Source organism: Fimicolochytrium jonesii (assembly GCF_025526975.1).
Source record: "Fimicolochytrium jonesii strain JEL569 chromosome Unknown EV422scaffold_17, whole genome shotgun sequence".
Taxonomy (NCBI): domain Eukaryota; kingdom Fungi; phylum Chytridiomycota; class Chytridiomycetes; order Spizellomycetales; family Powellomycetaceae; genus Fimicolochytrium; species Fimicolochytrium jonesii.
Window position 1 is genome coordinate 265,492 of NW_026515684.1, and position 23,680 is coordinate 289,171.

Sequence of the window (23,680 nt, forward strand, 5' to 3'; positions counted from 1 at the left end):
GCCAGGCGGCGTAGCTGTGTCGAGCGGCAGAGCATGGTGCTGGTTGCTCTCTGTTAGGGCGTGCGCTGTGATGCGTTGACGAGGGATTGCGAGTTGTGAGTTGAGAAAAACATCCGTCGCCAGCGTCGCGAAATTGGCCTCTTTGGCCTCTGTTTGGCCTTCAGGATTTCACCCTTTCAGACATACAGTAGCAATTGGCTTGCGAGACGTCGCCAACACAGACAGCACAGATACAACACAGACAGCATGTCAAGTCCACCGGCAAAGTCCTCCGGGACGCCATACACCTTCCTGGACGTCCATGACCAGGCCTCCCCGCTGTGTACGTAAACGTTGAATGGCATGCGCTTTTGCTGAGAAAAGTCTCCTATCCATGGTCCGTTATCGGAGACGTTTTTCTGCATATACTCGCTGAATTGATAATTTATATTGAGCTTCGACTTTTTTCCCAAACAGCGTCGTTGCTGATCAATCCTGGAAACGATGTGAAACGGACGAGTCGGCCAAAGACTTTCCGGCCGGAGCCTCCTTCCGAATGTGAGTACTCTGTCAAATAGTTGCGCGCAGAGAGGCGGAGAAAGGAGGAGAGGGACGCGGGGCAATAAGGCTAGAAGTCGATGGCGTTGTGGTTCCAGGCATTCATCAGTTCTGGGTCTTTCTTTGCGATCGAAAGTGATGTCCCGCGTAGCAGCGTTCCTCCCACAACTCTCCGCCGCGAACACGTCCCTTCTCGCTCAACTCTCCCAAAACCCCGAGGCAAGAGAGAACGTGGACATCGAAGGAGTCGATGAGGATGATGAGCAGTACATCGAGATGGTATGCATTCCCGCATGATCTTGCCTTCCGCTCCGGGTTTCATCCTACGTCGTTCTTACAGTGTTACACGTTCCCTCCATTTTGCGTAGAACCTCGGCGTAGGGGTCTTCGATACAAAGCCAGATGCACCAACACCGAGCACAATCAGGCCTGAAGACATCGTCACAACGTCTGCCATAGACACCGATGCAGCCGGAACGAGGGACGTGAACATCGGCGATTTGCTGGCTTTGGGTGGGGACGAGAGACCTATGATTGAGGTTCTGGGCGGAGGGGTGGGCGTTGAGAGCGGGAGTGGGAGTGAGGGGTCGAGTTGGGGGGAGGAGAGCGCGGATGAAGAGGAAGAAAGCGGTGAGGAGGAGAGCGATAGTGCAATGGAAGATGTGTCGAGCTGAAGGCGCCGGTCGTCCGGAGTTGCGACCGGCCCGACTGGGTTGGCTGTATTTATTGAGTCTTTTTGGAGATGCGTTGACGTAGGTAGCATTTTGCAGATCCGCATGTAGAAGCCCCACTTCCATTTGAAGCTCTCGATATATCATCAAATTCGCAAGCGTCTATTCATCAATGGTGTGAAAGTACAAAGTGCCAGCCTCATTCGGGAGTCAGGTAACAGATGGGGTCATGATAGTGCGTGGATTTGAGTTCCCCGAGCCACATGGGCGTTCTGCCATTGTACATTCATTCGCGAGGAAAATATGTCAACTGTATTCAGTGAACTGAGCATGGCCCGTCTCCATAGCGTGCGCCTGAGCTTCGTGTTGGCCGACGATGCCCTGAAAGCAAGAACACCAGATCAGGTAAACCAATGACTTGATCTTACTGTTGCTGCCACACGGATGCCTCGGCGCACATACCTTCTTACATATCCCACACCGCAATGTGAAATTAGCAAGGTCCGTAAATTTCTTCTCCTACAAAACGCAACGATGGCCAATCAGCACCTTCCAACCAATCGCAACCCCATCGCTCCCACCCCAACTAACCTTCTTCCAAATCTTCGCCACCTCCAACGCCGCCTCATACACCCTATCCCCCTCATCTCCCTCAAACGTCGTCTGATCAAACTCCGCGGGCGCGCTCTTATCTGGCGTGAGAGCCAGCGCGTCGTAGTGAATCCCGCTGTACATCACGAAGACCCGGCGGGGGTACTTTCCTTCGCCTGCGATGTTCTGTCAGCAGGCGGGCTGATGTTGTAATACGCAAAAGGAGAGCTCAAGGACGTACCGAATCGATCTATTCGTAAACTCCCAACATCTATCGAGTCGATCTCTATTGCGTCGAACATCACCAGTCAGACCACCGTCCACGGGCAACGCGACTCTAAACGCGTCGAAGAACCCACCCACTTGGAAATGATCCGAAAGAATCGCCAGCTCAATCGCACCACCCCAGCTATTCGGCTCGAGGATCCAACTCCGGTACTTTGATGGTTCTCGGCCGAGGATGGCTTCGCTGTATGTTGCGTCGCGTTGGATCGTGTCAGCGATGACTGGAAGCATGGGGGTTCAGAACGGAGTTGAGATGGGTGGAGGAGAAGAAAAGACTCACTTTGCCGGTACTTTGACGTATTCTCGGGGAATCGCTCGAGCACGTAACCTATTGATCGGAACAGGCAACTGTTGTCGTCCTTCATTTCCTGCACCGGATGCATCAGACTTTATTCTTCTGATATCCTTCCAAATGCACATGCACAGTCAAACTAACCCTGACAAGCAGTATCCCATCATTCAACGGTATCCCATGCCCCTTCCCGACAGCGACCGGTCCATTCGCCCGCGCGGGTGGTTCTCGCGCCATTCCTCCCGCCGGAACCGCTGCCGGTGATACTGCTTCCCGGGTTACCCCAACACCAGCCTGCGGCGCAAACCCCCCTTCCACCCGCTCCAAAATAAACGTCTCCCCATCCTTCACCCCCACCTTCTCCAACGTCTCCTCCCCGTTCCCCTCCGTCTGCAACGTTTTGGGCGGAAACCCGAACCGGATAAGTTGTTCCGCGACGAGGATGCCTGTCACGTTTTGGATGTCGGTTTGGAAGTCGTGGAGGGTGGAGGTGGGCATGAGGGAGGACCCGAAGGATTTTTGGCCTTGGGGTGATCTGATGCGGAAGCGCTGGGGATAGGAAAGTTCAGAATTCCGACATTGCTCAATCGTGACTTTTACTGTCGTGGCTTTCTTACCATTTCTACGTAACAGACTGTGTTGTGGATACCGGACTCCCCCCTGATACCTACGTGCAAAAAATTACTGTGCTATTTCAGAACAGTTCGGAGTGCAATCCTCGGAATCTTCACATCACCACCTCCCAGAGCAAGGCAACGCGTCTCTTCTTCTGGACAAGTTTTTTCGACGCGCGTCCTGCCCGATGGCTCACCGACTCTGGACATATAAATAAACAGCTCTATATGCGGCCCGACACCGGGGCCAGATTGAGGGGAGGGCAACGCAAAATCTCGCTTGTGTGATGCGATAACGGAGTCCATTTGATCCACAGGAAGTCCCACTTCGTCCGTCCATCGGCTTTCGCCGACAACGAGGCTTCAAACAGCATGGATTTGTCAGGCACATCGCCACATACGTCAATGCGAAGCGCCGGGTCATTGCAGGTTCTGCTGTTCAGCGACCGTCCCGGCCTTGCCTTTGAACCGGCACGCTCCACCCAAGCTCCTCAGCGACATCCGCCGACTCGAAGGTGCTGACCCAATGTCCCCCGCCTCTGACCCCCACAGTCCGCACAGGCTACACAATCAGGGGCAAGCAGATATTTGACAGATGAGGAATTCTTCTTATCGCCAAATGCTGGAAATCTATTGTTCTTCCAATTCGAAAATCGGCAAATACGTGTGGTATGCAAAGATCTAACGAGCCTTGGGCGCAGCGTTGGCGATTTCTTTTGAAAAGGAGGGGAGAAGCAAGTGAGTGAAATGTGTCTGAAAGAACGAGGGAAAGGGATTTGTTACGGGGCGAAAATACGTACTCTGGATTTGCTGCAAAGAGTCCTGGAGAATGCTGTCTTGCTATGAATCCGAACGAAAGACAGTTTCGAACCGATTGAGAAATCAACGCCAAAGAGTGTCATCGACAAAATTCATTGCAGGGCCAACTCACCGTGCTCTTGTCGGCGAGGGCAGCTTTCACCTTCTCGATGACGGAGGTGGCAAGGTCCTTCTGCAGGGATTCACGGACAGACGCCTCGTGACGGACCCAGGCGTCCAGAACGCTCTTGGTTTGTTGGGTGAAGTTGACGCGCTGCTTGAGCTCGTAAGCCTCAGCCTCGAGCCTCGCAATGTCCTATACGTTGTAAATACCGCCTCAGCATTGTCCGATTTGCTTTAGAGCAGCAGGAACGATGACCCATTTGGCTGGTTCGGAGATTACGTACCTTGGACATCTCGTAGAGACCGTTGGTAACATCGACAATGTCAGACATCTTGCCGACGTGCTGGATACGCTCCTGGACGACAGCCTTGTGGTCCTGACGAGCCTGCTCAAGCACACGCTTGATAGTCTACAACAGCGCCCAAAAACGATATAAGTATTCTTCCCCTACAGCACCACAACAACCAGCTCCGCCTCCCGGTCAACATACGTTCTTCTTGTCGTTGAAGTACTCAATAGCGCCGTCCTTTCCGTTGCTGTACCAGATGTAGTAGGCACCAAAAATACAGGCCATCTCAAAGACCTCAGCATCGACGAGGTAGACCTCCTTGGAGATGAGGAACGCGGCGATGGAGGCGGTCACGAGAACGGAACCGGATTTCGCTGCAAGACCTTCACCGGGGAAGAGCTTGATCAAGGATTCAGCGGCGACCTTAGGCTCAGGGCGCTGGGGAACTAAAACAATAACAGAGAGGAGACTTTATTGAGCCGTGTCGTTTCGTTATCGGTTGTGCTGCTAATCAGAGTCCATACCGGAGGCCATTTCGGCACGCTGCTGAAGGCGGGCAGAGACGATGCTACAAGAATTTCGACATCAGTACAGGCATTCCCGCAATCATCGACGCCAAAAAGCAGGCTACTTACACATTGGCAGCCAAGCGGGGTGCGCTAGGAGCCAGCGCCTGCTTCAGCGCTGATGCGGTAGGAATCGAGAGAAGCACTGGTTAGCATTGCGCCCAGTTTACCAAACCTCAAAATTGCCCAGATGTCGACTCAGAGCAAGGCCTCCGACGACTCTTTGCACAACCCTGCGGGAGTACATACCGAGAGCGGACTTGTTAGCGAGCAGCCTGGAAGCCATGGCGTCAGTATAGTTTTGATGTCTGTCTAACGGTAGAAGGAATGAACCCGGTTCAAGCCGACACTCCTTGGGTTCGCTGCTGGGAGTTTCCGTCGCTTCGAATTGTTTCCCAGGGCTCACGTGACGGGTTTATGTTGGCCGTTTTCTACGCCGACTTTTTACGTCCCTACTTGGGCTAACTCCGTCCCAAACCATCTCTTGGAGGACACGACCTGGAAAACCTTCGATTTACAGGAAGCAGCGAACGGGATGGCAGAATTCGAGAAAGGGGTCGTGCCCAAGGTTCTCAACGGGACTGGTTTGAAGATTCTCATAGGTGAGTTTTCACCCGCACATATTCATATTCTACTGTGTCGGTGCCCAAGTTCTCACGGCAATGGTATCGTCACTCAGTCCACACCCGGTGGAATCTCTCCATTGTCGACCCACTAGTGAAAGGCACAATAGAAACCCTCCACTCCGCCGGCGTCCCCCCCTCCAACATCCTCGTCCGCGACGTCCCAGGCGCCTTCGAACTCCCTTTCGCCTCCCAACAGCTCCTCAAACAAAACCCAGACATTAACGCATGCATATCCATCGGCGTACTGATCAAAGGGTCCACGATGCACTTTGAGTACATAGCGGATGCGACGTGCCAGGGGTTGATGCGGGTGGGGTTGGATTTGGGGAGGCCGGTCGTGTTGGGGGTCCTGACGTGTTTGACGGAGGATCAGGCGTTTGAGAGGGCGGGGATTGGAAGGCAGGGGCATGCGGGGCATAATCATGGGATTGATTGGGCTCAGGCGGCGGTTGAGATGGCATTGCTCAATAAGAAGTAGGGCATTTGATGGATGAGTTGCCTCGAGCTCTAGTTGCAAAGTTTTGGTTTGTTGAGCTGAAGTGGGGCTGGTGGAATGAGGATCCCGCGATGCAGAGGGAATTCAACGTAGCACTTCTAGCACACGCTGGACGCCGACACTATTACTTGCAGAAGTCAGTGCTAGACCGACGTGCGGTTCGCTTCCGCATCTGGGTTTTATGTGGCTGTAGTGTGCATGGGCGCACCACAACGACAATGACAATCATATACATACGACTCCGAGAGACCCAATAGGGTCGGCAGCTTCGCCCTGCATTTTTGTATGTGCTGTCTTCAAAAAAGCAAGGGTGTCTTCTCTTCTCCCCGTCTCCCTCATGAAAGAGAGGGTCATTGACGGCATCGCGTCTCTACGCAGGTGGCTGGTTTGTTGAATTCTATCGTCCATCTTCCTTCCCTCACCTGGTTCCCCGGAATTCCAACCAACGCTCTCACACCGAAAATGAGCAGAGACACCCGCGCCCACCCCGAAAGCTACGGATCCCGAGGCGGAGGAGGATACGGCCGCGGCAGCGGGGGCGGCTACGGCGGCAGAGGAGAATACGGCGGCGGGGGCGGATATGGAGGAAGGGGTGATTACGGCGGCCGGGGCGGACATGGCGACGCAAGAGGGGATGGTGGGCGATATAGAGACCTTGATGACCCGTATAGGGGGCATGGGCAGGAGGGGTATGGGCGAGGGAGAGGTATGTTTTGGGTGCCTGCACGTTTTGGGGGCCGTGGAGAAATATGTCCGTGACCGCTGTCAGGAATTCCCCTCTCATTCACTTCTTCAACGCAGATACAGCCCGATACAGAGACCTAGATGCCCCCCACAGCGGCCCATCATCCGGTTACGGCAGACGAGATTCCCGCTCCGGACCGGATTTCGAACACTCGCGCGACCACCGACGCCGGTATTCGCGATCACGGTCTGGGTCAAGGGATTCGAGGGAGCGGTCGCGGTCGCCAGGGAGGAGTGTGAGGCGGGGAAGGGGAGGTATGTGGTTGTTTTGATTGGATTGTGATGAATCACGCATGTTGAGGCTGATTCAATGATTTGGAATTCATAGAGCATAGCCGCGACCGCCCCCCACCCCCACCCTCAACCTCAACAGTCAACCCCCGCCGCCCCTACTCCCCCTCCAGCGATCATGACCGCGCGCCTCGGGATTCCAGCCACCGCCGCTCCTCACCCCAAAGCTCCCACCGCCGTCAGGACAGTCGAGACAGAAGCAGAAGCAGTCGGGACAGACGGGATAGGAGCATGAGCCACTCACGGAGCGAGGATTCGGATGAAGTGCGCGAGGTGGACCCGATGGAGGGTATGGATGAGGAGGCGAAGATGATGGCGTTGATGGGGTTTAAGGGGTTTGAGACCACGCATGTGAGTTTTTGGGGATGGCGGGGGTTTAGTTTAGTGATTGTGTGTGTGTGTGTGGATGTGTCTCGTATCCAGCGGAGGATAAGCCCTCCAAATGCACCCCATACGTGTTATACCATATACTAACCAACACACACCATCTTCTTCTCTCTGTCAAACCACAGGGCAAAAAAATTCAGTCAGACCAAGGCGCCGTCTCAGTCAACAAACAACGCACCTACCGCCAGTACATGAACCGGCGGAGAGGGTTCAACAGGAATTTGTCGCCGACCCGGTGATACCTCCTTTTCGGAATGTGGCGACGGGGATGTGGGATGATGGATGGTGGGCGAGGTGCGGGTGGAATGTGCATGGTGGGAGATGCATTTTGTATCTCGTGGTTTAGAAAGCGGATGGGGAGAGATTACGGCGTTGCTCAAGCGGTAAAAAGGGACTTTGTCGGATCGTTAAGGGATGCGTCATCTCACGTCGAGCGGGTTCGCGATGGGTTCATGGGAGATGGAGGAAGTACATTTGTTGGATGGTGGGATGGAACATTTTTGCAGAACAGGTGAAAATACAAAAAGAAAACGATGGCTGAGCTCAATTTTCTTTTGCGATATCTGGAATGCACAAGCTTGATGAATTTTCATGTGCAACGAAGGCCGGACACCCGCAAGAGCGGAAGACTGGATGAGCAGCATTGTGAAGCTCCTGAGGAGATCGCCAGATCAATGGGAACTCAGAGTAAAACGAACACCGGACGACGAATGAGAGTAGTTGCGCGAAGAATGCTTTTCCGCTCCGTTTATACCAGAGGTAGGAAAGTTAGGAAACTGTAATATCGGCGTGCCCCACACGTTCATGCAAATGTACAGCAAACGGAAATCAAACGTAGAAAGTAAGAAAAGCCTCTCCATTATTCTCACGTCGGTGTCAAAAGACACCTTTACACAAACAGGAAACACAAAAGATAGGTGGGATATAAGATTATACGGGAGGCCCATGTGGATACGGGTGAGGAATGATCTGATTTTCGTTGTTGCCAAAACATATTTTCCACACTACCCCTATCCTAGACGCCCCAAATCTCCCACATCTCTCCCCTCCTCCTTTCCGACAATGTTGGGCCGAGAATCCGTTTTGTGTGAAAACGCGGTGATGGGAGGGGTATAAAGCAAAAAGAAAACAAAAGCAAAAGGGGACCAAGACTACATGGGAGGGACGTTTGAGTTTCGCTCACGCCCTCTTGGCCGCTCGCGCAGCCCGAGCCTTGTCTGCTGCGCCGGTGTCCTTCTTGGGGACAGGTGCAGCCGCCTTCGGTGCAGCACGCTTCTTGGGGGCAGTGGCCTTCTTGGGAGCAGCGGCGGACTTCTTCACGGTCTTCTTGGTAGCAGACTTGGCGGCGGTGGTGGCCTTCTTGGCGGCAACTTTGCTACCTGTGCTCTTCTTGGCCGTGCCGGTGCTGCTCGTCCGCTTCTTTGTGCCAGAGGTAGCGGCTTTCTTCGGGGCGGCGGATGTGCTGGTCGCCTTTTTCGGTTTGGTGCTCGTGGTGGCTTTCTTGGCGCTCGCTCCGAGTTTGACGGGCCCGCTGGCGCCTTTGGGCTGGATGAGCTCGCCGCTTAGGACACCGGTCTTGATAGCCTGGTTGATGAAGCGGCCAGCGCTGTCGTTGAGTCCCTGGAAAGAGGAAGGAAGTACGAGTGTAAGTTATTGGGCCTATTGATTTCGTCCGAAAGCTCAGCAGTCATAGCTGCGCCGCACTTTGCTGTGCCCACGTCAACAGAGACATATAGACGACACTAGTTGCTCGACACCCAAAGAGGTAGCATAGAGCACTCAGGAAAGCCGCTTCCTCTCGAAGAAGAAGGTAGAAGACCAATAACGCGTCGAAATGTCCCCATGACGCGGACATCACGACCCGATGATCGACCGAGCAAAGCCATGGGGCCGACAAGACTCACCTTATAGTTAGCGTCAATGTACTTCCTAATTTGCTGGCGGGTAGAGCCGTTTCGGTCCTTCTATGAGCATCGGTAGAGCAGCGTGGGAAAGGTAATTGGTTGGAGGTAACGCGTAATTGCGGAGGTGAATCAAGGGAGGAGAAGGCAGATTTCGTCAGCAAAGAGCACCGCGGACACGATGAAACTGGAGAGCAGGACGTACCAGTTCAGCGATAGCGTGAACGACCATCTCTTTGAAGGAAGGGTGGATAGAAGCCTTCTTGGCGGTAGCGGCCTTGCGCGGTTTTTGAGCGGCGGGGGATGTGGGGGCCATTTTTTCGTGTTTTGCTGGGGGGGTTGAGGGCGTGTTTTTTCGTGGCGAGGAGGGTGTACGATTGCGTAGGACCAGCGGCAAGAGGTGCGGTGGGAGAAGGCGGTGGAGGGATAGGGCGATGCCCAGAGGAGGCAGACGAGAGTCTGTAGTTGATGGAGATGGGGGGGGGGGGGGGGGTTGTCTGATCGGGGGCGTGTGAAGAAAAGTGGAGGGGGCGCGAACAGGGGGGTTGGGCGATTTTGATTAGGGGGAGGCTGCTTGCAAGGAACGGCGTTGCGATTAGAACGCTTTGACTCGGACGCGCTTTTGACCGTCACGTTTTTTTATCTCAAGGTCCCCACCCGGCGACCCTGCCTTTCGTTCTTTCAGAGATGCCGCACAACAGCAATAACAATGCAGCCTTCTTGTTACTCTGATGGTGGGGTCTTCATTCCTCCATGGTGTGCAAGGACTGGTGAGCTTTGCCTACTCGGGAAACACAAGGGTCCATCGCAGTGAACCGCAAGTCGGAAACCGTGCCGGAATCTTTGCCATTACGGCGAGAAACCAAACTTTCGTCCCATCGTGTCGTCCTTCCTCCAATGCTCTTGAGTATGGAATCCTCGGCAATGGTCTTCATACGTAACGTATGGTGCAAATAGTGCATCGGTAATCAACTGCGTCTACTGATGCGCTCCCCGATGGACCAGCCTCGCGGGATTTTCCGTGATGTGAAACGACGTGTTGCGATGCAGATAGGTGATGTTTTATGATGTACATGGTCTCTGGCGGTCGATCTCCGATTTGAGTAACAGCGCAGGATTATGGGGTCTCCAGTGCTCGACGGCGCCGCTCGGAACAAATCGCCGCACGATGGACCAGAGAGGGAAGGGCGCCGGCTTGATTCCGCCAGGTTGAGTTGCATATACGTTGTTTACCAGGTCTGCTGCCCTCGGCTTCCGGACATTTTAGGATGATAGATGTTCAGAACATCGGAAGGATCGTATCCTGTTAGCATTTCTGCCAGGTGAACGTCAGGGTTGGCCAGCAATAGTTTCGGACTTGGTTGGCTATACAAATCTGTCAATGACATAAATTTCGACAGCGTGTCCGCTTGTCAATCCCAGCTCCGCCCCCCAGACTCACTGCAAAGGAATGTCGTCGTCGCAGCCATACTTTGCGAACAGCTCCGGAAGACCAGGAGAGAACGACATTAGCCCCGAGAGGCTTTATGCATTTCCTAGTTGTCGTATGTCAATATACTCCATTTTCAATCACATCCTGGTGAAGGAAAGAAAGCACATAAACCCACATCAGGTCTCGTCACCGAGCACTAAAATATCCGTAAGCTTAATCTGTGCACTCCTCAAGGAAGGAAGAGACCATCCAGAAAGGATACATCTCTTCGGAGGATTTCCTTCTTATTCGCTTTCCCTCTTTCTCCTAATCCATACCTGCCTTCTATACCCGTCTGGGCTTAGATGGCTTACACATGTTGCCCTGCGGAAGTCTCATACCATGTGGTTGACTCTGATGAGGAAGAAATCTTGTTATAGGCGGAGCTTGAACTTATTGGTGAACTTATGGGCCAGTTCTTGAAACTCGGCCAATTCTTGCTTGCTTTGGCGCACCCAACTCGAAAACATACCTATTTAGAGTACGGAGCTCTTCAAGACGCCACAATCGCCTGAAAGCCCCATTCGCGGACACAGAGAGCGCCGTATACCCACATAAACAGGGACTGAAAGGAACCCAACCAATCATGTCTCACCCAGCCGACCGGCCAATACCGGGTGAGCCCGCATACCGGGCCTCTCCGACGCCCCCGCTGCTGCTGCCCAGTTCGCATGTGGAGTTTGACAAGATGCCGTCGAGTGATTCTATATCGTACCGCGCTGATGAGGAGGATAACGACGACGACGGGGATAGTGAGATTGAGGATAACGAGGATCACGGCGAGGACGGGAATACGGAGTTATCGAACCGAACGACGCATGGGGAAGACGCTCTCAATATCCCATCCCAATCGTCGCGAGCTGCAAGCGCAGAGGTGCGCTTCTCACTCGAACAAAGGCTACTCGGCCGACAACAGCAACAGGAACTCGAACAAACAGCAGTCGTCCAACAAGCAGTCAGGAAACTGTCCAAGATGGCAGCAAGCGGAAGCATTGGTGACATGAAAGCCGCCGACATGGCAGAGCAAACCGAAACCCCAACCGCCGACCCCATCATCGCAGTAGAAGGCAAAAACGCCTTTGCCCCCTCCGCCATGGACGCCCTCCTCGACCGCGAAGAAACCGCCTCCTCGGGTTCCGAATCTGTCTGGGACGGCCACCCCACCGACTCGGATGGCGATCTCTCTCATGAACCCTCCCGAGTAAGCTCACGGACAGCCAGTGCTGCCTCCGCCCGGCCGGGATCGTCACGGAGGAAGAAACCCCGTCCGACGCATACACGGCTGCTTGCACATGTGGGGAGTCAAAGGGGAATGCAGCTCACGTCGCGGGATGGGGAGGAGTCGGATCACACCGTTGACCCGCGACGGATCGTACGGCCGCGGAGACCCGGTCCGCCGTCGTCGTCGACGAGCTCGTCTCAGCCTGCGACGGCATCACAGAGCCCGAAATCCGTGTCAGTTGCTACACTCCACCCGTCAACCGCCGACGTGCCTGAAAAGGCGGAATCTACCCAGAACGGCCGCACACCGTTAAGGACGAGCACGAAAGGGAATGATGGAAAACGGCCTCCTACCGTCGCCGCGAGGACGAAGAAGTGGTGGAAAGATGGCGCGATGATTTGTTGTCCGGTGTCGCAGCCGGTGCAGCCGAGTTATTTGGGGATGGATGTGAAGAGGTATCCGGTGTTGGATTACGTGCGGCCGTTTTTGGTGGAAGGTGAGGGGTTGAGATGTCTTTTGGGATGCTCTTGGAAACGTACTGAATGCTGAGTATATGCCTGATATTACATGACAGAGCGGACGAAGAAGGAACGACAGTTCCAGATGTCGATGCTGGCGAGAGCGACCAACCCGTGGTCTGAAGTTAGCGGACGGGAGCTGCTGGCTACGTTCATGAACGGATCGTCACATCATAAGAAAGCAGAGGTGAGAGCAGAACGCAGACGATTTTCACTTGTACGGAATTTCTAACATTTATGAACTCATTCTTCGTAAACTACAGCCAACACCGATCCCTACACACCCATACCTCCGCATACCCACCCGCACTCCCACCACCAGCAAAACGCATCCCCAACACACCGCCCGCCCCACATCCGCCACCACCCCAAGCCGCCCCAGCACAGCTGCCCCCAATCGCACCAAACCCACCTCCCCCTACGCCTCCACCACCCTCCACCGCCCAAACCAAGCAACCCTAGCCCCCGCCCCGTCCTTAACAAACCACCGTCTCCGTGGCCCACTCCCCAGCACACGCCCACAATACAAACTTGGCTACGTGCCGACGATGCGGTTCAGGCCGAAAGTGAAGAAGGCGGATCCGGGATTGTGGGAGCGGTTGAGTACGCCGAAAACGGTTGTTGTGAGGAGGGAGGGCGGAGGGAGGAGTGAGCGGATGGGGTCGAATGGGAAAACGGTGGTTTCACCAGGTGTTGGGGGCCCAATGTCAGCCAAAGCATCCCGAACGCCGTCCAAATCCTCCCTCGCACCGCCTCCCCTTACGGCCGACGTCAGTCTCGAACCGGGCACCAACCACGCATCGGGCTCACCAGCAGCAGAAGCAGAAACCCAAGACGCCTTCTCACCCCGCCCGTCCCGCACCTCCTCCTCCGCGCGGCCACCCAAAACCTCTGTCTTAAAAGGCAAATACTCGCAGGAAATAGAACATCGCGAGTCCAATCTGGCGACTGTGGAGGATGGGAGCTTTGATGCTTTGAGGGGGATGGTTTTGACGGAGGCTGGGTAGATCGTTCTGGGTTGACGGGAGGATATTGTGTAGGGGAAGGGAGAGGAAGAAGAGAATGGGCATAATGGGAGATAGGCAGCGTAGGATGGGGATACGAGGGTAGCATCTTGTAACATAGACATGATATCCATAGAGGATGATGCTTGGAGAATGATCCCTTAGTGAGTTCACATGCGGAATGTCTTCAGACCCATTCGTATTCATTTTCATCAAGATGTAGCCTACAAACGCTTTCGGAAGCCCCAAGCCTGCAACGAATTGACAGGGAAACGTAAGCAGAAGGAACTGTCAAACGAGGCTTTCTGCGCAGCACCTCCTAATTGAACCTTCTCACTTTGCTCACGTAATCAATGGCCACTGGCAGCCGCGTCCTGAGGTTATTTACGGTCACTCTCCATTAACCTTAACCCGGTTTCTCCAGAAAAAAGCGACAACAATACTAGCACTAAGCACGTAGGGAAAAAGAGGCGCATCTTATCCATTTTACGCCTCAAGCTAGCGCTCCCATGGGTGTGTAGAGCAGCGAACGAAAGGGCGCATATCCTCCCGTTCCTTCTCCCGTCTTGTGCTGTTTCTTCTCTTTTTCTCTACAACACACCCCGTAACGCACAGCATATTGCATACCTCCATACGAACCTTTGCATACCTTGTATGCAATCTATATCGGTCTTCAAGTCTTATCTTATAGAATCACACTCAGGCACAATGGCAGAGTCTGCAGCTGTATCACGGCCCGTCGACGAGTATGGTTTTTTCATCAAGGAAGGGAACGCCGCGAACCCTAGTATCCACCGCCGCAAGTCCTCTTTTAAGTGAGTCTGCTGCAGGGTTGATGCACTGATGCCCGGGCGCCATGTGAGCTTCCGAGGCTCACATCCTCCTCTGCTGTTCATCTCCAACAGCCGAGGCAAGATGAACGTTCCTGCGAAAGAGTCGGCGTGGTTGGCCATGCTCGCCAAATGGGAGAAGGGCCATAAGAAAAAGGAAAAGAAAGTACGTATTCACCACATCTCCTTCATCCAAGATCAAAGAGCAAACCAGTTTCCTGACACATGCATTCCTCGTCGTTCCCAGATAAAGAAGTTGGCCAGGCAAGGAGTACCAGAGTCCATACGCGCACAAGTGTGGTCTGCGACTGCTGGCGTTGACAGATTTAGGAAGCCGGGAGTGTGGGAGGTAAGTTCGTCTTGACGTTCTCGTCGGTGGCTGGTTTCCAAGAGGGCCCTAACATGCGTTGTCGTGGCTGTAGGCTTGTCTTGAGAAGACCGATGAGACAATCTTCGAGGTCATTGAGCGGGATATTGGGCGCTGCTTCCCAGGTAAGTCGTCCTAGCATAAGACCCCGATCTTTTGAATACGAAGAATCCTAGTACTCATATGCATCGTCATCTCATCCCTTCCACAGAGCACCAAATGTTTGCCGACCCACAAGGCGCTGGGTACATACCTTCATCCTCCGATGTCGTTCCCTATGCACACTTCACTCACAAAAGGCTACCTCTTCACCTTTCCTTCACAGACAGGAGAATCTGCGTCGGGTGCTTCGCGCCTTTGCGGTTTACAAGCCTGAGGTCGGGTATTGCCAGGGGATGGGAATGATAGCGGGAATGATGTTGATGCACATGCCGGCGGAGGTATGTCTTGTCTCATCGCAACACCTTCCCACGTTTCTCGCGTGCTCATCACCCTCGTTCTCCTCTTTCTTTTTGACACAGGATGCGTTTTGGTTACTCGTGACGACGCTCGAGACTACGTTCAAGGACACGTACACACCAGAGCTACTGCAGCTCCGCAGAGACGCCGCAGTGTTCGAAGCTTTGTTGGACAAAAAACTGCGGCCCGTAGCTAGGCACATGGTAAAGCTTCCGAAACTCCATCCGTTGTACTCGAGGGCTTCATCGCTAACGACGCGACGTCCTATGTACACAGGCAAAGCAAGATGTGACTCCTTTGATGTATATAACACAGTGGTTCATGACGGCCTTCACGACAACAGCCCCGTGGGAAACCACGTTGAGGATATGGGATATGATGTTTTGCGAGGGTACGTATGAGTTTGTGGCCTGCCTTTACTTCATCCAAGAATGGCTGCTTATACTGCAAGTATGTTTAGGGATAAAACCACTGTTCCGAGCGGGCCTGGCGATAATCAAGATAAACAAAGGTATGTGGTCGCTTTCATCGCTCCCAACGTCTCGGCTCATGTCCCATCTTCGAATACACTCGTTTAACAATCCTTCTCTCTTCACGACTCAGAACAACTGCTGAAGGAATGTCCCACAAACGCAGAAACCATTGACCTTCTGTTACACGTCCCACGCGCGAACCTACAAGCCGACGACCTAGTCGCGGAATCCCTCAACATAAAAATCAAGACAAAAGACATCAATAAGCTCCGAGCAAGAGTTGCGGCCCTCGACACCCCTGACAAGGGTGCTCCAACACTCCTCAAAAAGCGCCGGTAGCACATATATACAAATCACATACGGGGGCCCGTGTTTTTCAACACGACTTTGGCGGCCCCCCCACCTTCAACGACTCGCACATATCGGATTCTCTGTTCCCTTTCCCATCCCGCCTTCACCCACCGGCTTGCCGAATCCGCCCAAACATCAACATCACCCACCCTCCGCAACATCCCCCCAAATCCAGCTCGTCGGTAGCATCTACCTCCCGCTCGACATCCTCTCATCTTCGTCTCCTCGCCGCCGAAGATCTCGTCGTTTGAGATACCGTGTTCTTTGCTTGGTTTTTGGGTTTCGCTACAACCCTCTCGTGTGGGATATAGACAAACAGTGCGATGGGGTTTTCTTGTTTTTTTTTTTTGCTTTGCATGTAATTTGGGTTGTGGAATACATTTCGCGACGGATGTCGATCCTTTCTTTCCTTATGGGCTATCCAGCGCTGCTTGTTCTTTCTAAAGATAGAAACGATGCTCGGATATGTGTGAGGGAGGGTGAACACCCTTAGGTGCCAGGATATTTTCACGGGCCAATCCAGCGGAGGAGGGAGGTAAAACAAACGGCGGGCCTTTCAGATCAACAGATGTCTGTCTTCAATACCCGATTTGCTTTGCGTTTTGGCGCTGGAGCTGCAAGACCGGTGCACATCAGTCACTGCCCTGTAGCATCAGAGCTTGAAATCCGGCAAGGGAAATTCCTCGCTTCCGTACCATGATCATTCTGCCGGACGTAGAACCTCCTAAGCATCATAATTGCTTCTTCCCTGTAATACCCGCCTTCTGCTTCATATGGTCTTCCCTCGCTTGTTGTGCTGCATTGGGGAAAGCATCATCAGTACTGAACACGCTGATGTGGCTTTACAAATGCCCCCACCCAACCGGCCAACACAACAGCAACAAAAAAAGAACCTACTCCTGATGCACAGCAAACACACTTCCACACCCCCCAAACTTATCATTCCCACATCCAAAGTACACCTTGCGGATATTAAGATGCCGCAGGGCTGATGCGCACATCACACATGGCTCGACCGTCACGTAGAGATCTGTGGTCGCAAACACATCCCATGAGTGGCCCGCTTGCGTTATTTGATTGATTGCGACGAATTCTGCGTGGCTTGTTCCCTGGAAGTACGTCTCTGTGAGTGGTGAGGCTACAGCTGAAGGCATTGAGATGTTCCTCTCAACCATACATTAAGCGTCTCATTGGTCCTATTCCTCCCCCTTCCAATGATTTCCCCCTCGTGGACAAACACACAGCCGACGGGAACTTCCCCAGCATCATACGCTTCTTGGGCCTGCAATTCCAACCACGATTCTCAGTGGGGAGATCCACTGACTCCAAGACAAGACAAGTTGGACCGCTTCCCAACCTGCTCCAAAGCTGCCCTCATATAGCTGAGAGCCTTGCTGCATTCGGGAGAGTCTGTGGGAATGGGTGCGGGTTCCATTGCTGGGCTGCGCCTTTGGGTGCTGAGGGTTAGCACGAGGACAACCGCCGAGTGCTCTTAACACAGGGTACTCACTTACCCAGGGGAGGCCGCGGCTGTAGATCAGCTGTAGATGTCGCGACCTCGCTCTCAGGCGGATGTCGCTGCACGCACGAAACGCATCCCAAAGTGCTCGTTCCTTCGCCGCCTTTGTGACGCGCGTTTGCGGAGCTCTGGAGAGATGATGGAGATGATGGAGCTCGTTTCCTATTCCTTTCTTCGCTCTTTTCCCACCATCCTTTTTCTCGCCCAGCGGGGACTAGTAGCTACCGATCCTCCCCCATATTTACACTCCCATATCTTTATCCCCTCGCGGTCGCATCATGGCACAAGTATCCGTCCCTCCACCAGCCCCACATGCACACCTCGCAGGCCCCGTCCAATCAACCCCGCCCTCCGGCCCACAGCAGCAACCCACAGGCCCAACCTGCAAAGTCTGCCGCGAACTCATCACAGGCTCGCACATCAACGCGAACGATAGTCGCTATCACAATGCCTGTTTTGTGTGCCATCAATGCCTGGAGCCCTTTCCCGAGAACATCTTCTTCGAGACGGAGGGCAGGTTCTATTGTGAGTTTGACTATACCGTGCTGCATGGGTATGTAAAACCATCCCACCCTTTGGGCAAGCGGGGTACCCCCACCGCCGCCCCCACTCATCATGCCATTCACCCCCACCCACACCCATACATTGTCTCTTATTTCGTTTCGCAGAGCCCGCTGCGGCCGCTGCGGCGAAATCATCCGTGGTAAATGCATAACGGCCATGGACATGAAATGGCACCCGGATCACTTCACCTGCGTGACGTGCGGCAAATCCCTCGCTGGGTCCACCTTTGTCAAGAAAAAGTCCAAACCCTACTGCAAGCCCTGCGTCGAGCGGCTCAAAGTCAAGGAAAAGGCCGTGGAGCTGTGCGACAGATGCAAGAAACCCGTCAACGAAGCGCTGAACGAGAGCTTGATTGTGATCAACAATAAGAAGTTTCATGCCCATCATTTCAATTGTAGTCTGTGTAAGCTGGTGCTGGGGCAGGATGCGAAGATGTATGAGGGGAAATTGTACTGCGCGATCTGTTTGGACAAGATGACGTTGAGGATTTGCCAGGCTTGTCGGAGGCCGATTGTGGGGAGGAGTGTTACGGCACTCTCTAAGTATTTCCATCCTGAGGTGGGTGGGTGTGTCCGTTTTCTCTTCCTTGGGGGTCGGGGTCGGGGGTCTGTATGCCACCCATGATTTGGATCGCTCACCCCTCTCATTTCATTCCGCTTGTTAGCACTTTGTATGCGCGAAATGCGAAAAACCCTTCAACGCCTCCCAATACTGGGACTACAAGGGCAAACCCTACTGCGAAGGGCACTACCACGAACTCATGGGTGACGTCTGCGCAATGTGCCATGAACCTGCTATAGGCAAGAGTAAGTCTCTCTTCCCCCCCCCCCCCCCCCCTCCCCGTGTCCCCATCACCCTCACCGCGTTTAACCCCCGCGATGCATCGCAGCAATAACAGCAATGGGTCGCAAATTCTGCCAAACACACTTCAATTGCATCGGCTGCCACCTCCCGCTCATGACGTCCAAGCACGGGTTCATCGACTGGGACTACAAGCCGATGTGCAGGAGGTGCTTTGACGTGCTGCCGGCAGAGCTGAGGAGGAAGATGGGGAAGATGCAGGAGAGGGAGAAGAAAGTTTTGGAGAGGGAGAAGGCGTTGGCGGGTGCGGGTGTGGGGAAGTGATGTGGAGATCTTTGGAGCGCAGGGGAAAGGACAATTTCTTGGGACGTGTGCTCCATCTGTACATCTCTTTGCAACCCTGTTATGCCTTTTTCATCATTAACTGCGCTGCGATCTATTACATGCGACGGGATGTCTATCAATATATCGTGCGGGGATAAATTACTGTATGTTTCGGAGAGCAGCCTGCCTAACGTGCGCTTGGTCGCAGAACGATCGTATTGTGCGCGAGATCGGAAGTAGCCGACTGAGGTCAGAACCGTCGCTGGTGTATTGTAGGTTGTGTCGGCTGTGCGGTGATGCACCGACGCTATATGCATTAGATTTAAGAGAAAGGAAAACTATTTCGGTCACAACGACGTCATCCATCGCCCCACACATCACTCCACTCTCATGAAGTCATGCATACTTCTCGGAAGAAAGGTCGGAAGAAACGCCATGTACTGTATATAATGTAGTGATGTCCCTGGCCATGCCATCTTGACAGCTCGACGATCTTCCCAATCAAAAGCCTGCCAATCCCCAATACACCCCAAAGCGTACCGCACATCCTTCTTGCATCTGACAACCCGAAATGGGAGACCAAGACCACTCCTGTTGCAGCAGCATCCCAAAACAAGTCATCTCCGGCGGCGACGGCGTCGTAAGTTCATGTACCCAAATCCGCTTCCCATATGAACAGACATTCCTGATGGTCCATTCCACCTTCTCTTCAGGTCCCAGGTGACCCAGTCTCTCTCGACACAAAAGTCCTCGGCCTGGGTGCCGCGGCTGTGCAGAATTTCAAACCGTTGAAGCAGATCTGTCGCCATATTGTTGGGTACCACTGCTATAGTCATGATATCAACCGGCAGGTGGAGGCGCATCATTTATGTTCGCATGTATGTTTTTGGCTGTTGATTTTGGGATTCGAGGCATGGAAAGGCCGCGATTGGAGATGCTGATGGGAGGAGAGCTAGGCGGCGAGATGAGGCAGGCATCGAAGTATTGATTTAGACATCACAAACTCAAAGTGTCATTCCGCATCCCACAGCTCTCAGAAGACGTGTGCCAGTGCGTGATCTACGACTCCGCCGAAGCCGACGCAAGACTCATTGGCGTGGAGTACATCATCTCCGCTCGGCTCTACAATGACCTTCCGGAAGGTAGCTTTCCGTTAGATCATTACTGACCCTTGACTCACTGACTTCGATCGCATCCCCGAGCAGAAGAGCGAGAATACTGGCATTCACATGTACGTCAATGCCACTGGTTCCGGGTCACGAGACATCATCGCCTCACTCACAATACCCCCAGGTCTATGAAGTAAAAGGCGGCATCATCAGCCTCCCCATGCTCTCCCTCATCCCGCGCTCAATGCACAAAGAAATCGAAAACCACGAACTCTCAAAGATCGTCAACACTTGGGGGAAGACATGGTAGTTACACCTCGCAATGCTCACCAGATTCCTATCTAACGACATCAACTAACCCCGTTCATCAGGCACCTCTGGCAGGTCGACCGCGGCGACATCCTCCCCTTCGGCCCGCCTTCTCTCATGACCTCCTTCACGCGCCCCGGCCAAATCGACCCAGAACTGCTCGAGGCGCGGGACGAACGCGAGGGCGTGTCGACGGCGGATCTGATAGAAAGGAGGAAGGAGATTGCGGCGGATGCGCAGGCGGGGAATGCGCAGGAACGGTTGTATGGGGAGGGAGTGGCGCTGCAGGCGAGGGTGGAGCGGGTTACGTTGCAGAAGTGAGTGAGGGGGTGTGGGCGGGGCCAGCTGGATGTGATATATTGTTTTTTTTTGGTTCGTGTGGATGGTGGTCTGCATGTATTGTTGATTTATACCTGGAGAAAGGCGAGACAAAGAGTTAAAATCCGAGTAAAGGGGAAGATTAGTGGGGCATGAAGCAATGCCAAAGAGAAGAACAGAATAGTTGTCTTGCCCCATACGACCAACGAGACTCGGGAAGAAGAAGAAGAGAAAGGTTGGGTCTTTTATTGGGACGCGTGGAAACTTGGAACGCGTTGGAAGTGGCAACGAGTCCGAAACGAGTCCGAAAGGCGTCCGAAAGTCCCGCATGTGGGGGGGCAGCCTTCCAAACTCAAATGTCAACCTCAAAACCTCAACCTCAGGACGGGAAGCAAGTGTCGCCTCTCATCAGACCCAGAAGCAGGACTCGGAGCCCCCAAGCCCTTAAGCGCCGTCGCCCCCCCAATCTCGTCGAGGTTGAGGACACGCAGTCTGTCAACTCTTCACAGTCCTTCAACTTAGTCCCCGCTGAAGGGCAATGGACTTTTCACAGATACCCAAAATTCGGCGTCAGCTCCGCCAAATGAGGAGCAGGCTATCTGCATTCTCCGAGACGGGAGAACAGTATCAGCCGCTCAACAAGGGCACGACAAGCTCCACCGCCGGTCAGGGTTGCGTCAACCGAACAACAGGTGCCAACTCACCAACGCCAAATTTCCTGGACTTGTGTCGACCTCCTGGGAAGGTGACGCAAAAGTACGGCAAGTCCAAAAACCGACAACGCCAGGTTCTTGCGCCGAAATCGCCGTCACTCCTAGCCTCATATGTCCAGGGGGATATGATGAACCTCGCGTCGCCTATCCGTCGACAAACACTTGGCTTTCAGGAGTATTTCCGGGAAGTCGCTAGGAATGTTTGGGGGTCCCATCACGCGAAGGAGGTGTCTGCTACGTATCGGGATGATGAAAACAGTCAGCATATTCTTAAACCGGAGAGAGTCTCTAGTTTGGCCGAGCTCTCCGCATTTGCCCTCGCGAGAAATCTCCCGTTGGCGACTACGGATAATGAGGAGGATTTGGGGTTGGAGGAAGAGTGGTATGAGGCTGTTCCGCCACATCACAGGAGGTAAGACTGTGTCACATGCCCACATGACAGACGCTCGGATGGCTGATCAAACCGGCAGAGCTGTGTTATGGGCGCATATCATCGAATTATGCAAAGCTTTCATCCCCAGTGCGAAGGTCCTAGTACCCGTCGTCGATGCCTGCATCAACGCGCAAGCTCCCCAGCAGGTATGTGTGACATCAAACACCGCCCAGAAACAGAACGCGCCTAACGAGTCTCAGTTCCTGCGTTAGGCTTGGGAGCTCCTTGTCTATTTCTGGTCTCTCCCAGGTGGCCGGACGCTGCACGACATGGCATGGTCTTTCTCCGTCGCCAGTCGCCTGACCAAATCCACGGAATGGGTTCACACGGTTGGACGTCAACTTCGAACCTCCGAGTGTCATCTGATCGAGGATGTCCTTGTGCGAAAGTACCTGGACGGGTGTCAATCAGAACTGTTGATTGTACACGGCCTGCGAACTCTCCTCAACATGGACAACCAGAACATGACGACTTCGCAGACACGCATCAATCCCTGGATCCGGAAACTGCTGCGTCATTCATGCGTGTCATGTTCCCAGCTGTACGATTGTCTCTGCACGGCTACGATTCTGGAAATCTGTGCGCGGATCGACAGTATGCCGTCGGAACTGTCACCAACGTATAGACTAGCGTTGCTATGCCGAGGCACTGAGCTGGTGGATATGATCACACCGTCGGCGTTGCTAAATGAGCCACCGGAATGGGTCGGCCATCTCCGGGACCATAACCACCTCCACGATCTTGACGAAATGGTCGCGTTCTACCCGACATTCCAAGCGATGGGCAACGTGCGGCAAGCTTTATTGGCGATCGATGCGATTCCGCTGGCGAGGAAGATAAACCTTCTGATGCTGAATCATTATGATACGTTGGCGAAAGGGGCGGGACATGTGCCGCTAATTGAGGAGTTGAAAGCTCAGCTGGAAGTGCAGGCGACGCCGAGGCCGGATAAGACTTCTAGATGGTAAGTCGTCTCATCTCTCAGAGGCTGGCAGCACTCACTAACGCCTTATGTATAGGAGGTACGAGCCCTTACTCCAAACATGGATAGCCAGCACGCCCTTGCCCAACGGAACGAACACACAAAAACCCTCCACTCTCCCACACCCATCCCCAATATACGCTCGAACCCGCTCATTCATTCACAAAACATCAGCACAGCACACGCCCCCACGCCAATTCCACTTCCTCGACAAGAAAAACCGACCCAGAGTACGCACTTTACCCCCGACACATAACACTGCGTTTTTCAACCCATCATCCAAACGCGCTGCTGAGGCACTGTGGGAACCAGACACACCCGTCTCCCGCCCAGCCAAACGATCCCATATCGATCCGGCGTGTACACCACCTGCACCTGTTCTAAGGAGGCATATGTCGGATCCGGGCGGCGGGCGGGGGAGGAGGACTGTGGTTGTAAAGGCCGGGGATATGACGGCTGGGGATCTGCAGTATATGGCTTCTGAGTCGTTGGGGGATACTGACAACGCGCCGCTGGAGATGAGGGTTGTGGAGCCGTTGCCGATGACGATGGAGGAGGATGATCTTGCGTTTTGATGGATGGTTGGTGGGATGACTATCCGGTGGGGAGCACGTGGATATGTAGGGGTACTTTATGGATGTATTATTGAGGAATATATGGCAGCGTATTTCTTTTTTGGCATTTGATTGCGCATAATCTGT

The 23,680-nt window shown here is 53.7% G+C and overlaps 12 protein-coding genes across 12 annotated transcripts; 8 read left to right on the forward strand and 4 right to left on the reverse strand.

The window, feature by feature from the left end:
* Positions 1-139: 139 nt before the first annotated feature.
* EV422DRAFT_534571 (uncharacterized protein) lies at positions 140-1,351 on the forward strand. Its single transcript, XM_053070684.1, has 4 exons — positions 140-322; positions 457-537; positions 674-816; positions 906-1,351. Exons 1-4 carry the CDS (start codon positions 247-249, stop codon positions 1,209-1,211), a joined length of 606 nt encoding a protein of 201 aa, XP_052924272.1. The 5' UTR covers positions 140-246; the 3' UTR covers positions 1,212-1,351.
* Positions 1,352-1,414: 63 nt separating this feature from the next.
* Positions 1,415-2,988, reverse strand: EV422DRAFT_111109 (uncharacterized protein). The gene is made up of 7 exons (XM_053064598.1): positions 2,521-2,988; positions 2,365-2,452; positions 2,163-2,305; positions 2,041-2,083; positions 1,800-1,975; positions 1,671-1,727; positions 1,415-1,589 (listed from the first exon to the last, which is right to left on the reverse strand). Exons 1-7 carry the CDS (start codon positions 2,872-2,874, stop codon positions 1,515-1,517), a joined length of 936 nt encoding a protein of 311 aa, XP_052924273.1. The 5' UTR covers positions 2,875-2,988; the 3' UTR covers positions 1,415-1,514.
* Positions 2,989-3,542: 554 nt separating this feature from the next.
* On the reverse strand, positions 3,543-5,205 carry EV422DRAFT_111027 (uncharacterized protein). Its single transcript, XM_053064597.1, has 8 exons — positions 5,017-5,205; positions 4,837-4,885; positions 4,726-4,769; positions 4,403-4,647; positions 4,196-4,321; positions 3,922-4,104; positions 3,791-3,830; positions 3,543-3,703 (listed from the first exon to the last, which is right to left on the reverse strand). The coding sequence occupies exons 1-8, from the start codon at positions 5,051-5,053 to the stop codon at positions 3,672-3,674; spliced, it is 756 nt and encodes a 251-aa protein (XP_052924274.1). The 5' UTR covers positions 5,054-5,205; the 3' UTR covers positions 3,543-3,671.
* Positions 5,206-5,302: 97 nt separating this feature from the next.
* On the forward strand, positions 5,303-5,871 carry EV422DRAFT_551022 (6,7-dimethyl-8-ribityllumazine synthase; the record flags this gene model as incomplete). The annotated part of the gene is made up of 2 exons (XM_053071804.1): positions 5,303-5,369; positions 5,447-5,871. The coding sequence occupies 2 exons, from the start codon at positions 5,303-5,305 to the stop codon at positions 5,869-5,871; spliced, it is 492 nt and encodes a 163-aa protein (XP_052924275.1).
* A 166-nt stretch (positions 5,872-6,037) lies between these two features.
* Positions 6,038-7,638, forward strand: EV422DRAFT_111468 (U4/U6.U5 small nuclear ribonucleoprotein 27 kDa protein-like protein). The gene is made up of 4 exons (XM_053064600.1): positions 6,038-6,172; positions 6,268-6,362; positions 7,068-7,275; positions 7,437-7,638. Exons 2-4 carry the CDS (start codon positions 6,352-6,354, stop codon positions 7,548-7,550), a joined length of 333 nt encoding a protein of 110 aa, XP_052924276.1. The 5' UTR covers positions 6,038-6,172; positions 6,268-6,351; the 3' UTR covers positions 7,551-7,638.
* Positions 7,639-8,039: 401 nt separating this feature from the next.
* Positions 8,040-9,528, reverse strand: EV422DRAFT_579447 (linker histone H1 and H5 family-domain-containing protein; the record flags this gene model as incomplete). Its single annotated transcript, XM_053073318.1, has 3 exons — positions 8,040-8,931; positions 9,216-9,275; positions 9,418-9,528. 3 exons carry the CDS (start codon positions 9,526-9,528, stop codon positions 8,491-8,493), a joined length of 612 nt encoding a protein of 203 aa, XP_052924277.1. The 3' UTR covers positions 8,040-8,490.
* Positions 9,529-11,063: 1,535 nt separating this feature from the next.
* Positions 11,064-13,581, forward strand: EV422DRAFT_534591 (uncharacterized protein). The gene is made up of 3 exons (XM_053070685.1): positions 11,064-12,401; positions 12,480-12,610; positions 12,687-13,581. Exons 1-3 carry the CDS (start codon positions 11,270-11,272, stop codon positions 13,428-13,430), a joined length of 2,007 nt encoding a protein of 668 aa, XP_052924278.1. The 5' UTR covers positions 11,064-11,269; the 3' UTR covers positions 13,431-13,581.
* Positions 13,582-14,135: 554 nt separating this feature from the next.
* On the forward strand, positions 14,136-15,895 carry EV422DRAFT_568832 (rab-GTPase-TBC domain-containing protein; the record flags this gene model as incomplete). Its single annotated transcript, XM_053072689.1, has 10 exons — positions 14,136-14,242; positions 14,333-14,423; positions 14,505-14,606; positions 14,680-14,749; positions 14,836-14,869; positions 14,950-15,064; positions 15,146-15,286; positions 15,360-15,474; positions 15,544-15,594; positions 15,687-15,895. 10 exons carry the CDS (start codon positions 14,136-14,138, stop codon positions 15,893-15,895), a joined length of 1,035 nt encoding a protein of 344 aa, XP_052924279.1.
* Positions 15,896-16,295: 400 nt separating this feature from the next.
* On the reverse strand, positions 16,296-17,627 carry EV422DRAFT_111503 (cytidine deaminase-like protein). The gene is made up of 6 exons (XM_053064602.1): positions 17,422-17,627; positions 17,265-17,355; positions 17,085-17,189; positions 16,805-17,016; positions 16,603-16,703; positions 16,296-16,521 (listed from the first exon to the last, which is right to left on the reverse strand). The coding sequence occupies exons 2-6, from the start codon at positions 17,340-17,342 to the stop codon at positions 16,469-16,471; spliced, it is 549 nt and encodes a 182-aa protein (XP_052924280.1). The 5' UTR covers positions 17,343-17,355; positions 17,422-17,627; the 3' UTR covers positions 16,296-16,468.
* A 77-nt stretch (positions 17,628-17,704) lies between these two features.
* EV422DRAFT_568834 (uncharacterized protein) lies at positions 17,705-19,115 on the forward strand (the record flags this gene model as incomplete). Its single annotated transcript, XM_053072690.1, has 4 exons — positions 17,705-17,979; positions 18,095-18,548; positions 18,655-18,796; positions 18,880-19,115. The coding sequence occupies 4 exons, from the start codon at positions 17,705-17,707 to the stop codon at positions 19,113-19,115; spliced, it is 1,107 nt and encodes a 368-aa protein (XP_052924281.1).
* A 425-nt stretch (positions 19,116-19,540) lies between these two features.
* EV422DRAFT_534600 (DUF1264-domain-containing protein) lies at positions 19,541-21,189 on the forward strand. Its single transcript, XM_053070686.1, has 6 exons — positions 19,541-19,755; positions 19,829-19,993; positions 20,146-20,257; positions 20,321-20,346; positions 20,409-20,530; positions 20,596-21,189. The coding sequence occupies exons 1-6, from the start codon at positions 19,687-19,689 to the stop codon at positions 20,852-20,854; spliced, it is 753 nt and encodes a 250-aa protein (XP_052924282.1). The 5' UTR covers positions 19,541-19,686; the 3' UTR covers positions 20,855-21,189.
* EV422DRAFT_534604 (uncharacterized protein) lies at positions 21,190-23,671 on the forward strand. Its single transcript, XM_053070687.1, has 4 exons — positions 21,190-21,976; positions 22,035-22,143; positions 22,210-22,961; positions 23,017-23,671. Exons 1-4 carry the CDS (start codon positions 21,390-21,392, stop codon positions 23,552-23,554), a joined length of 1,986 nt encoding a protein of 661 aa, XP_052924283.1. The 5' UTR covers positions 21,190-21,389; the 3' UTR covers positions 23,555-23,671.
* The last annotated feature ends 9 nt before the right edge of the window (positions 23,672-23,680 follow it).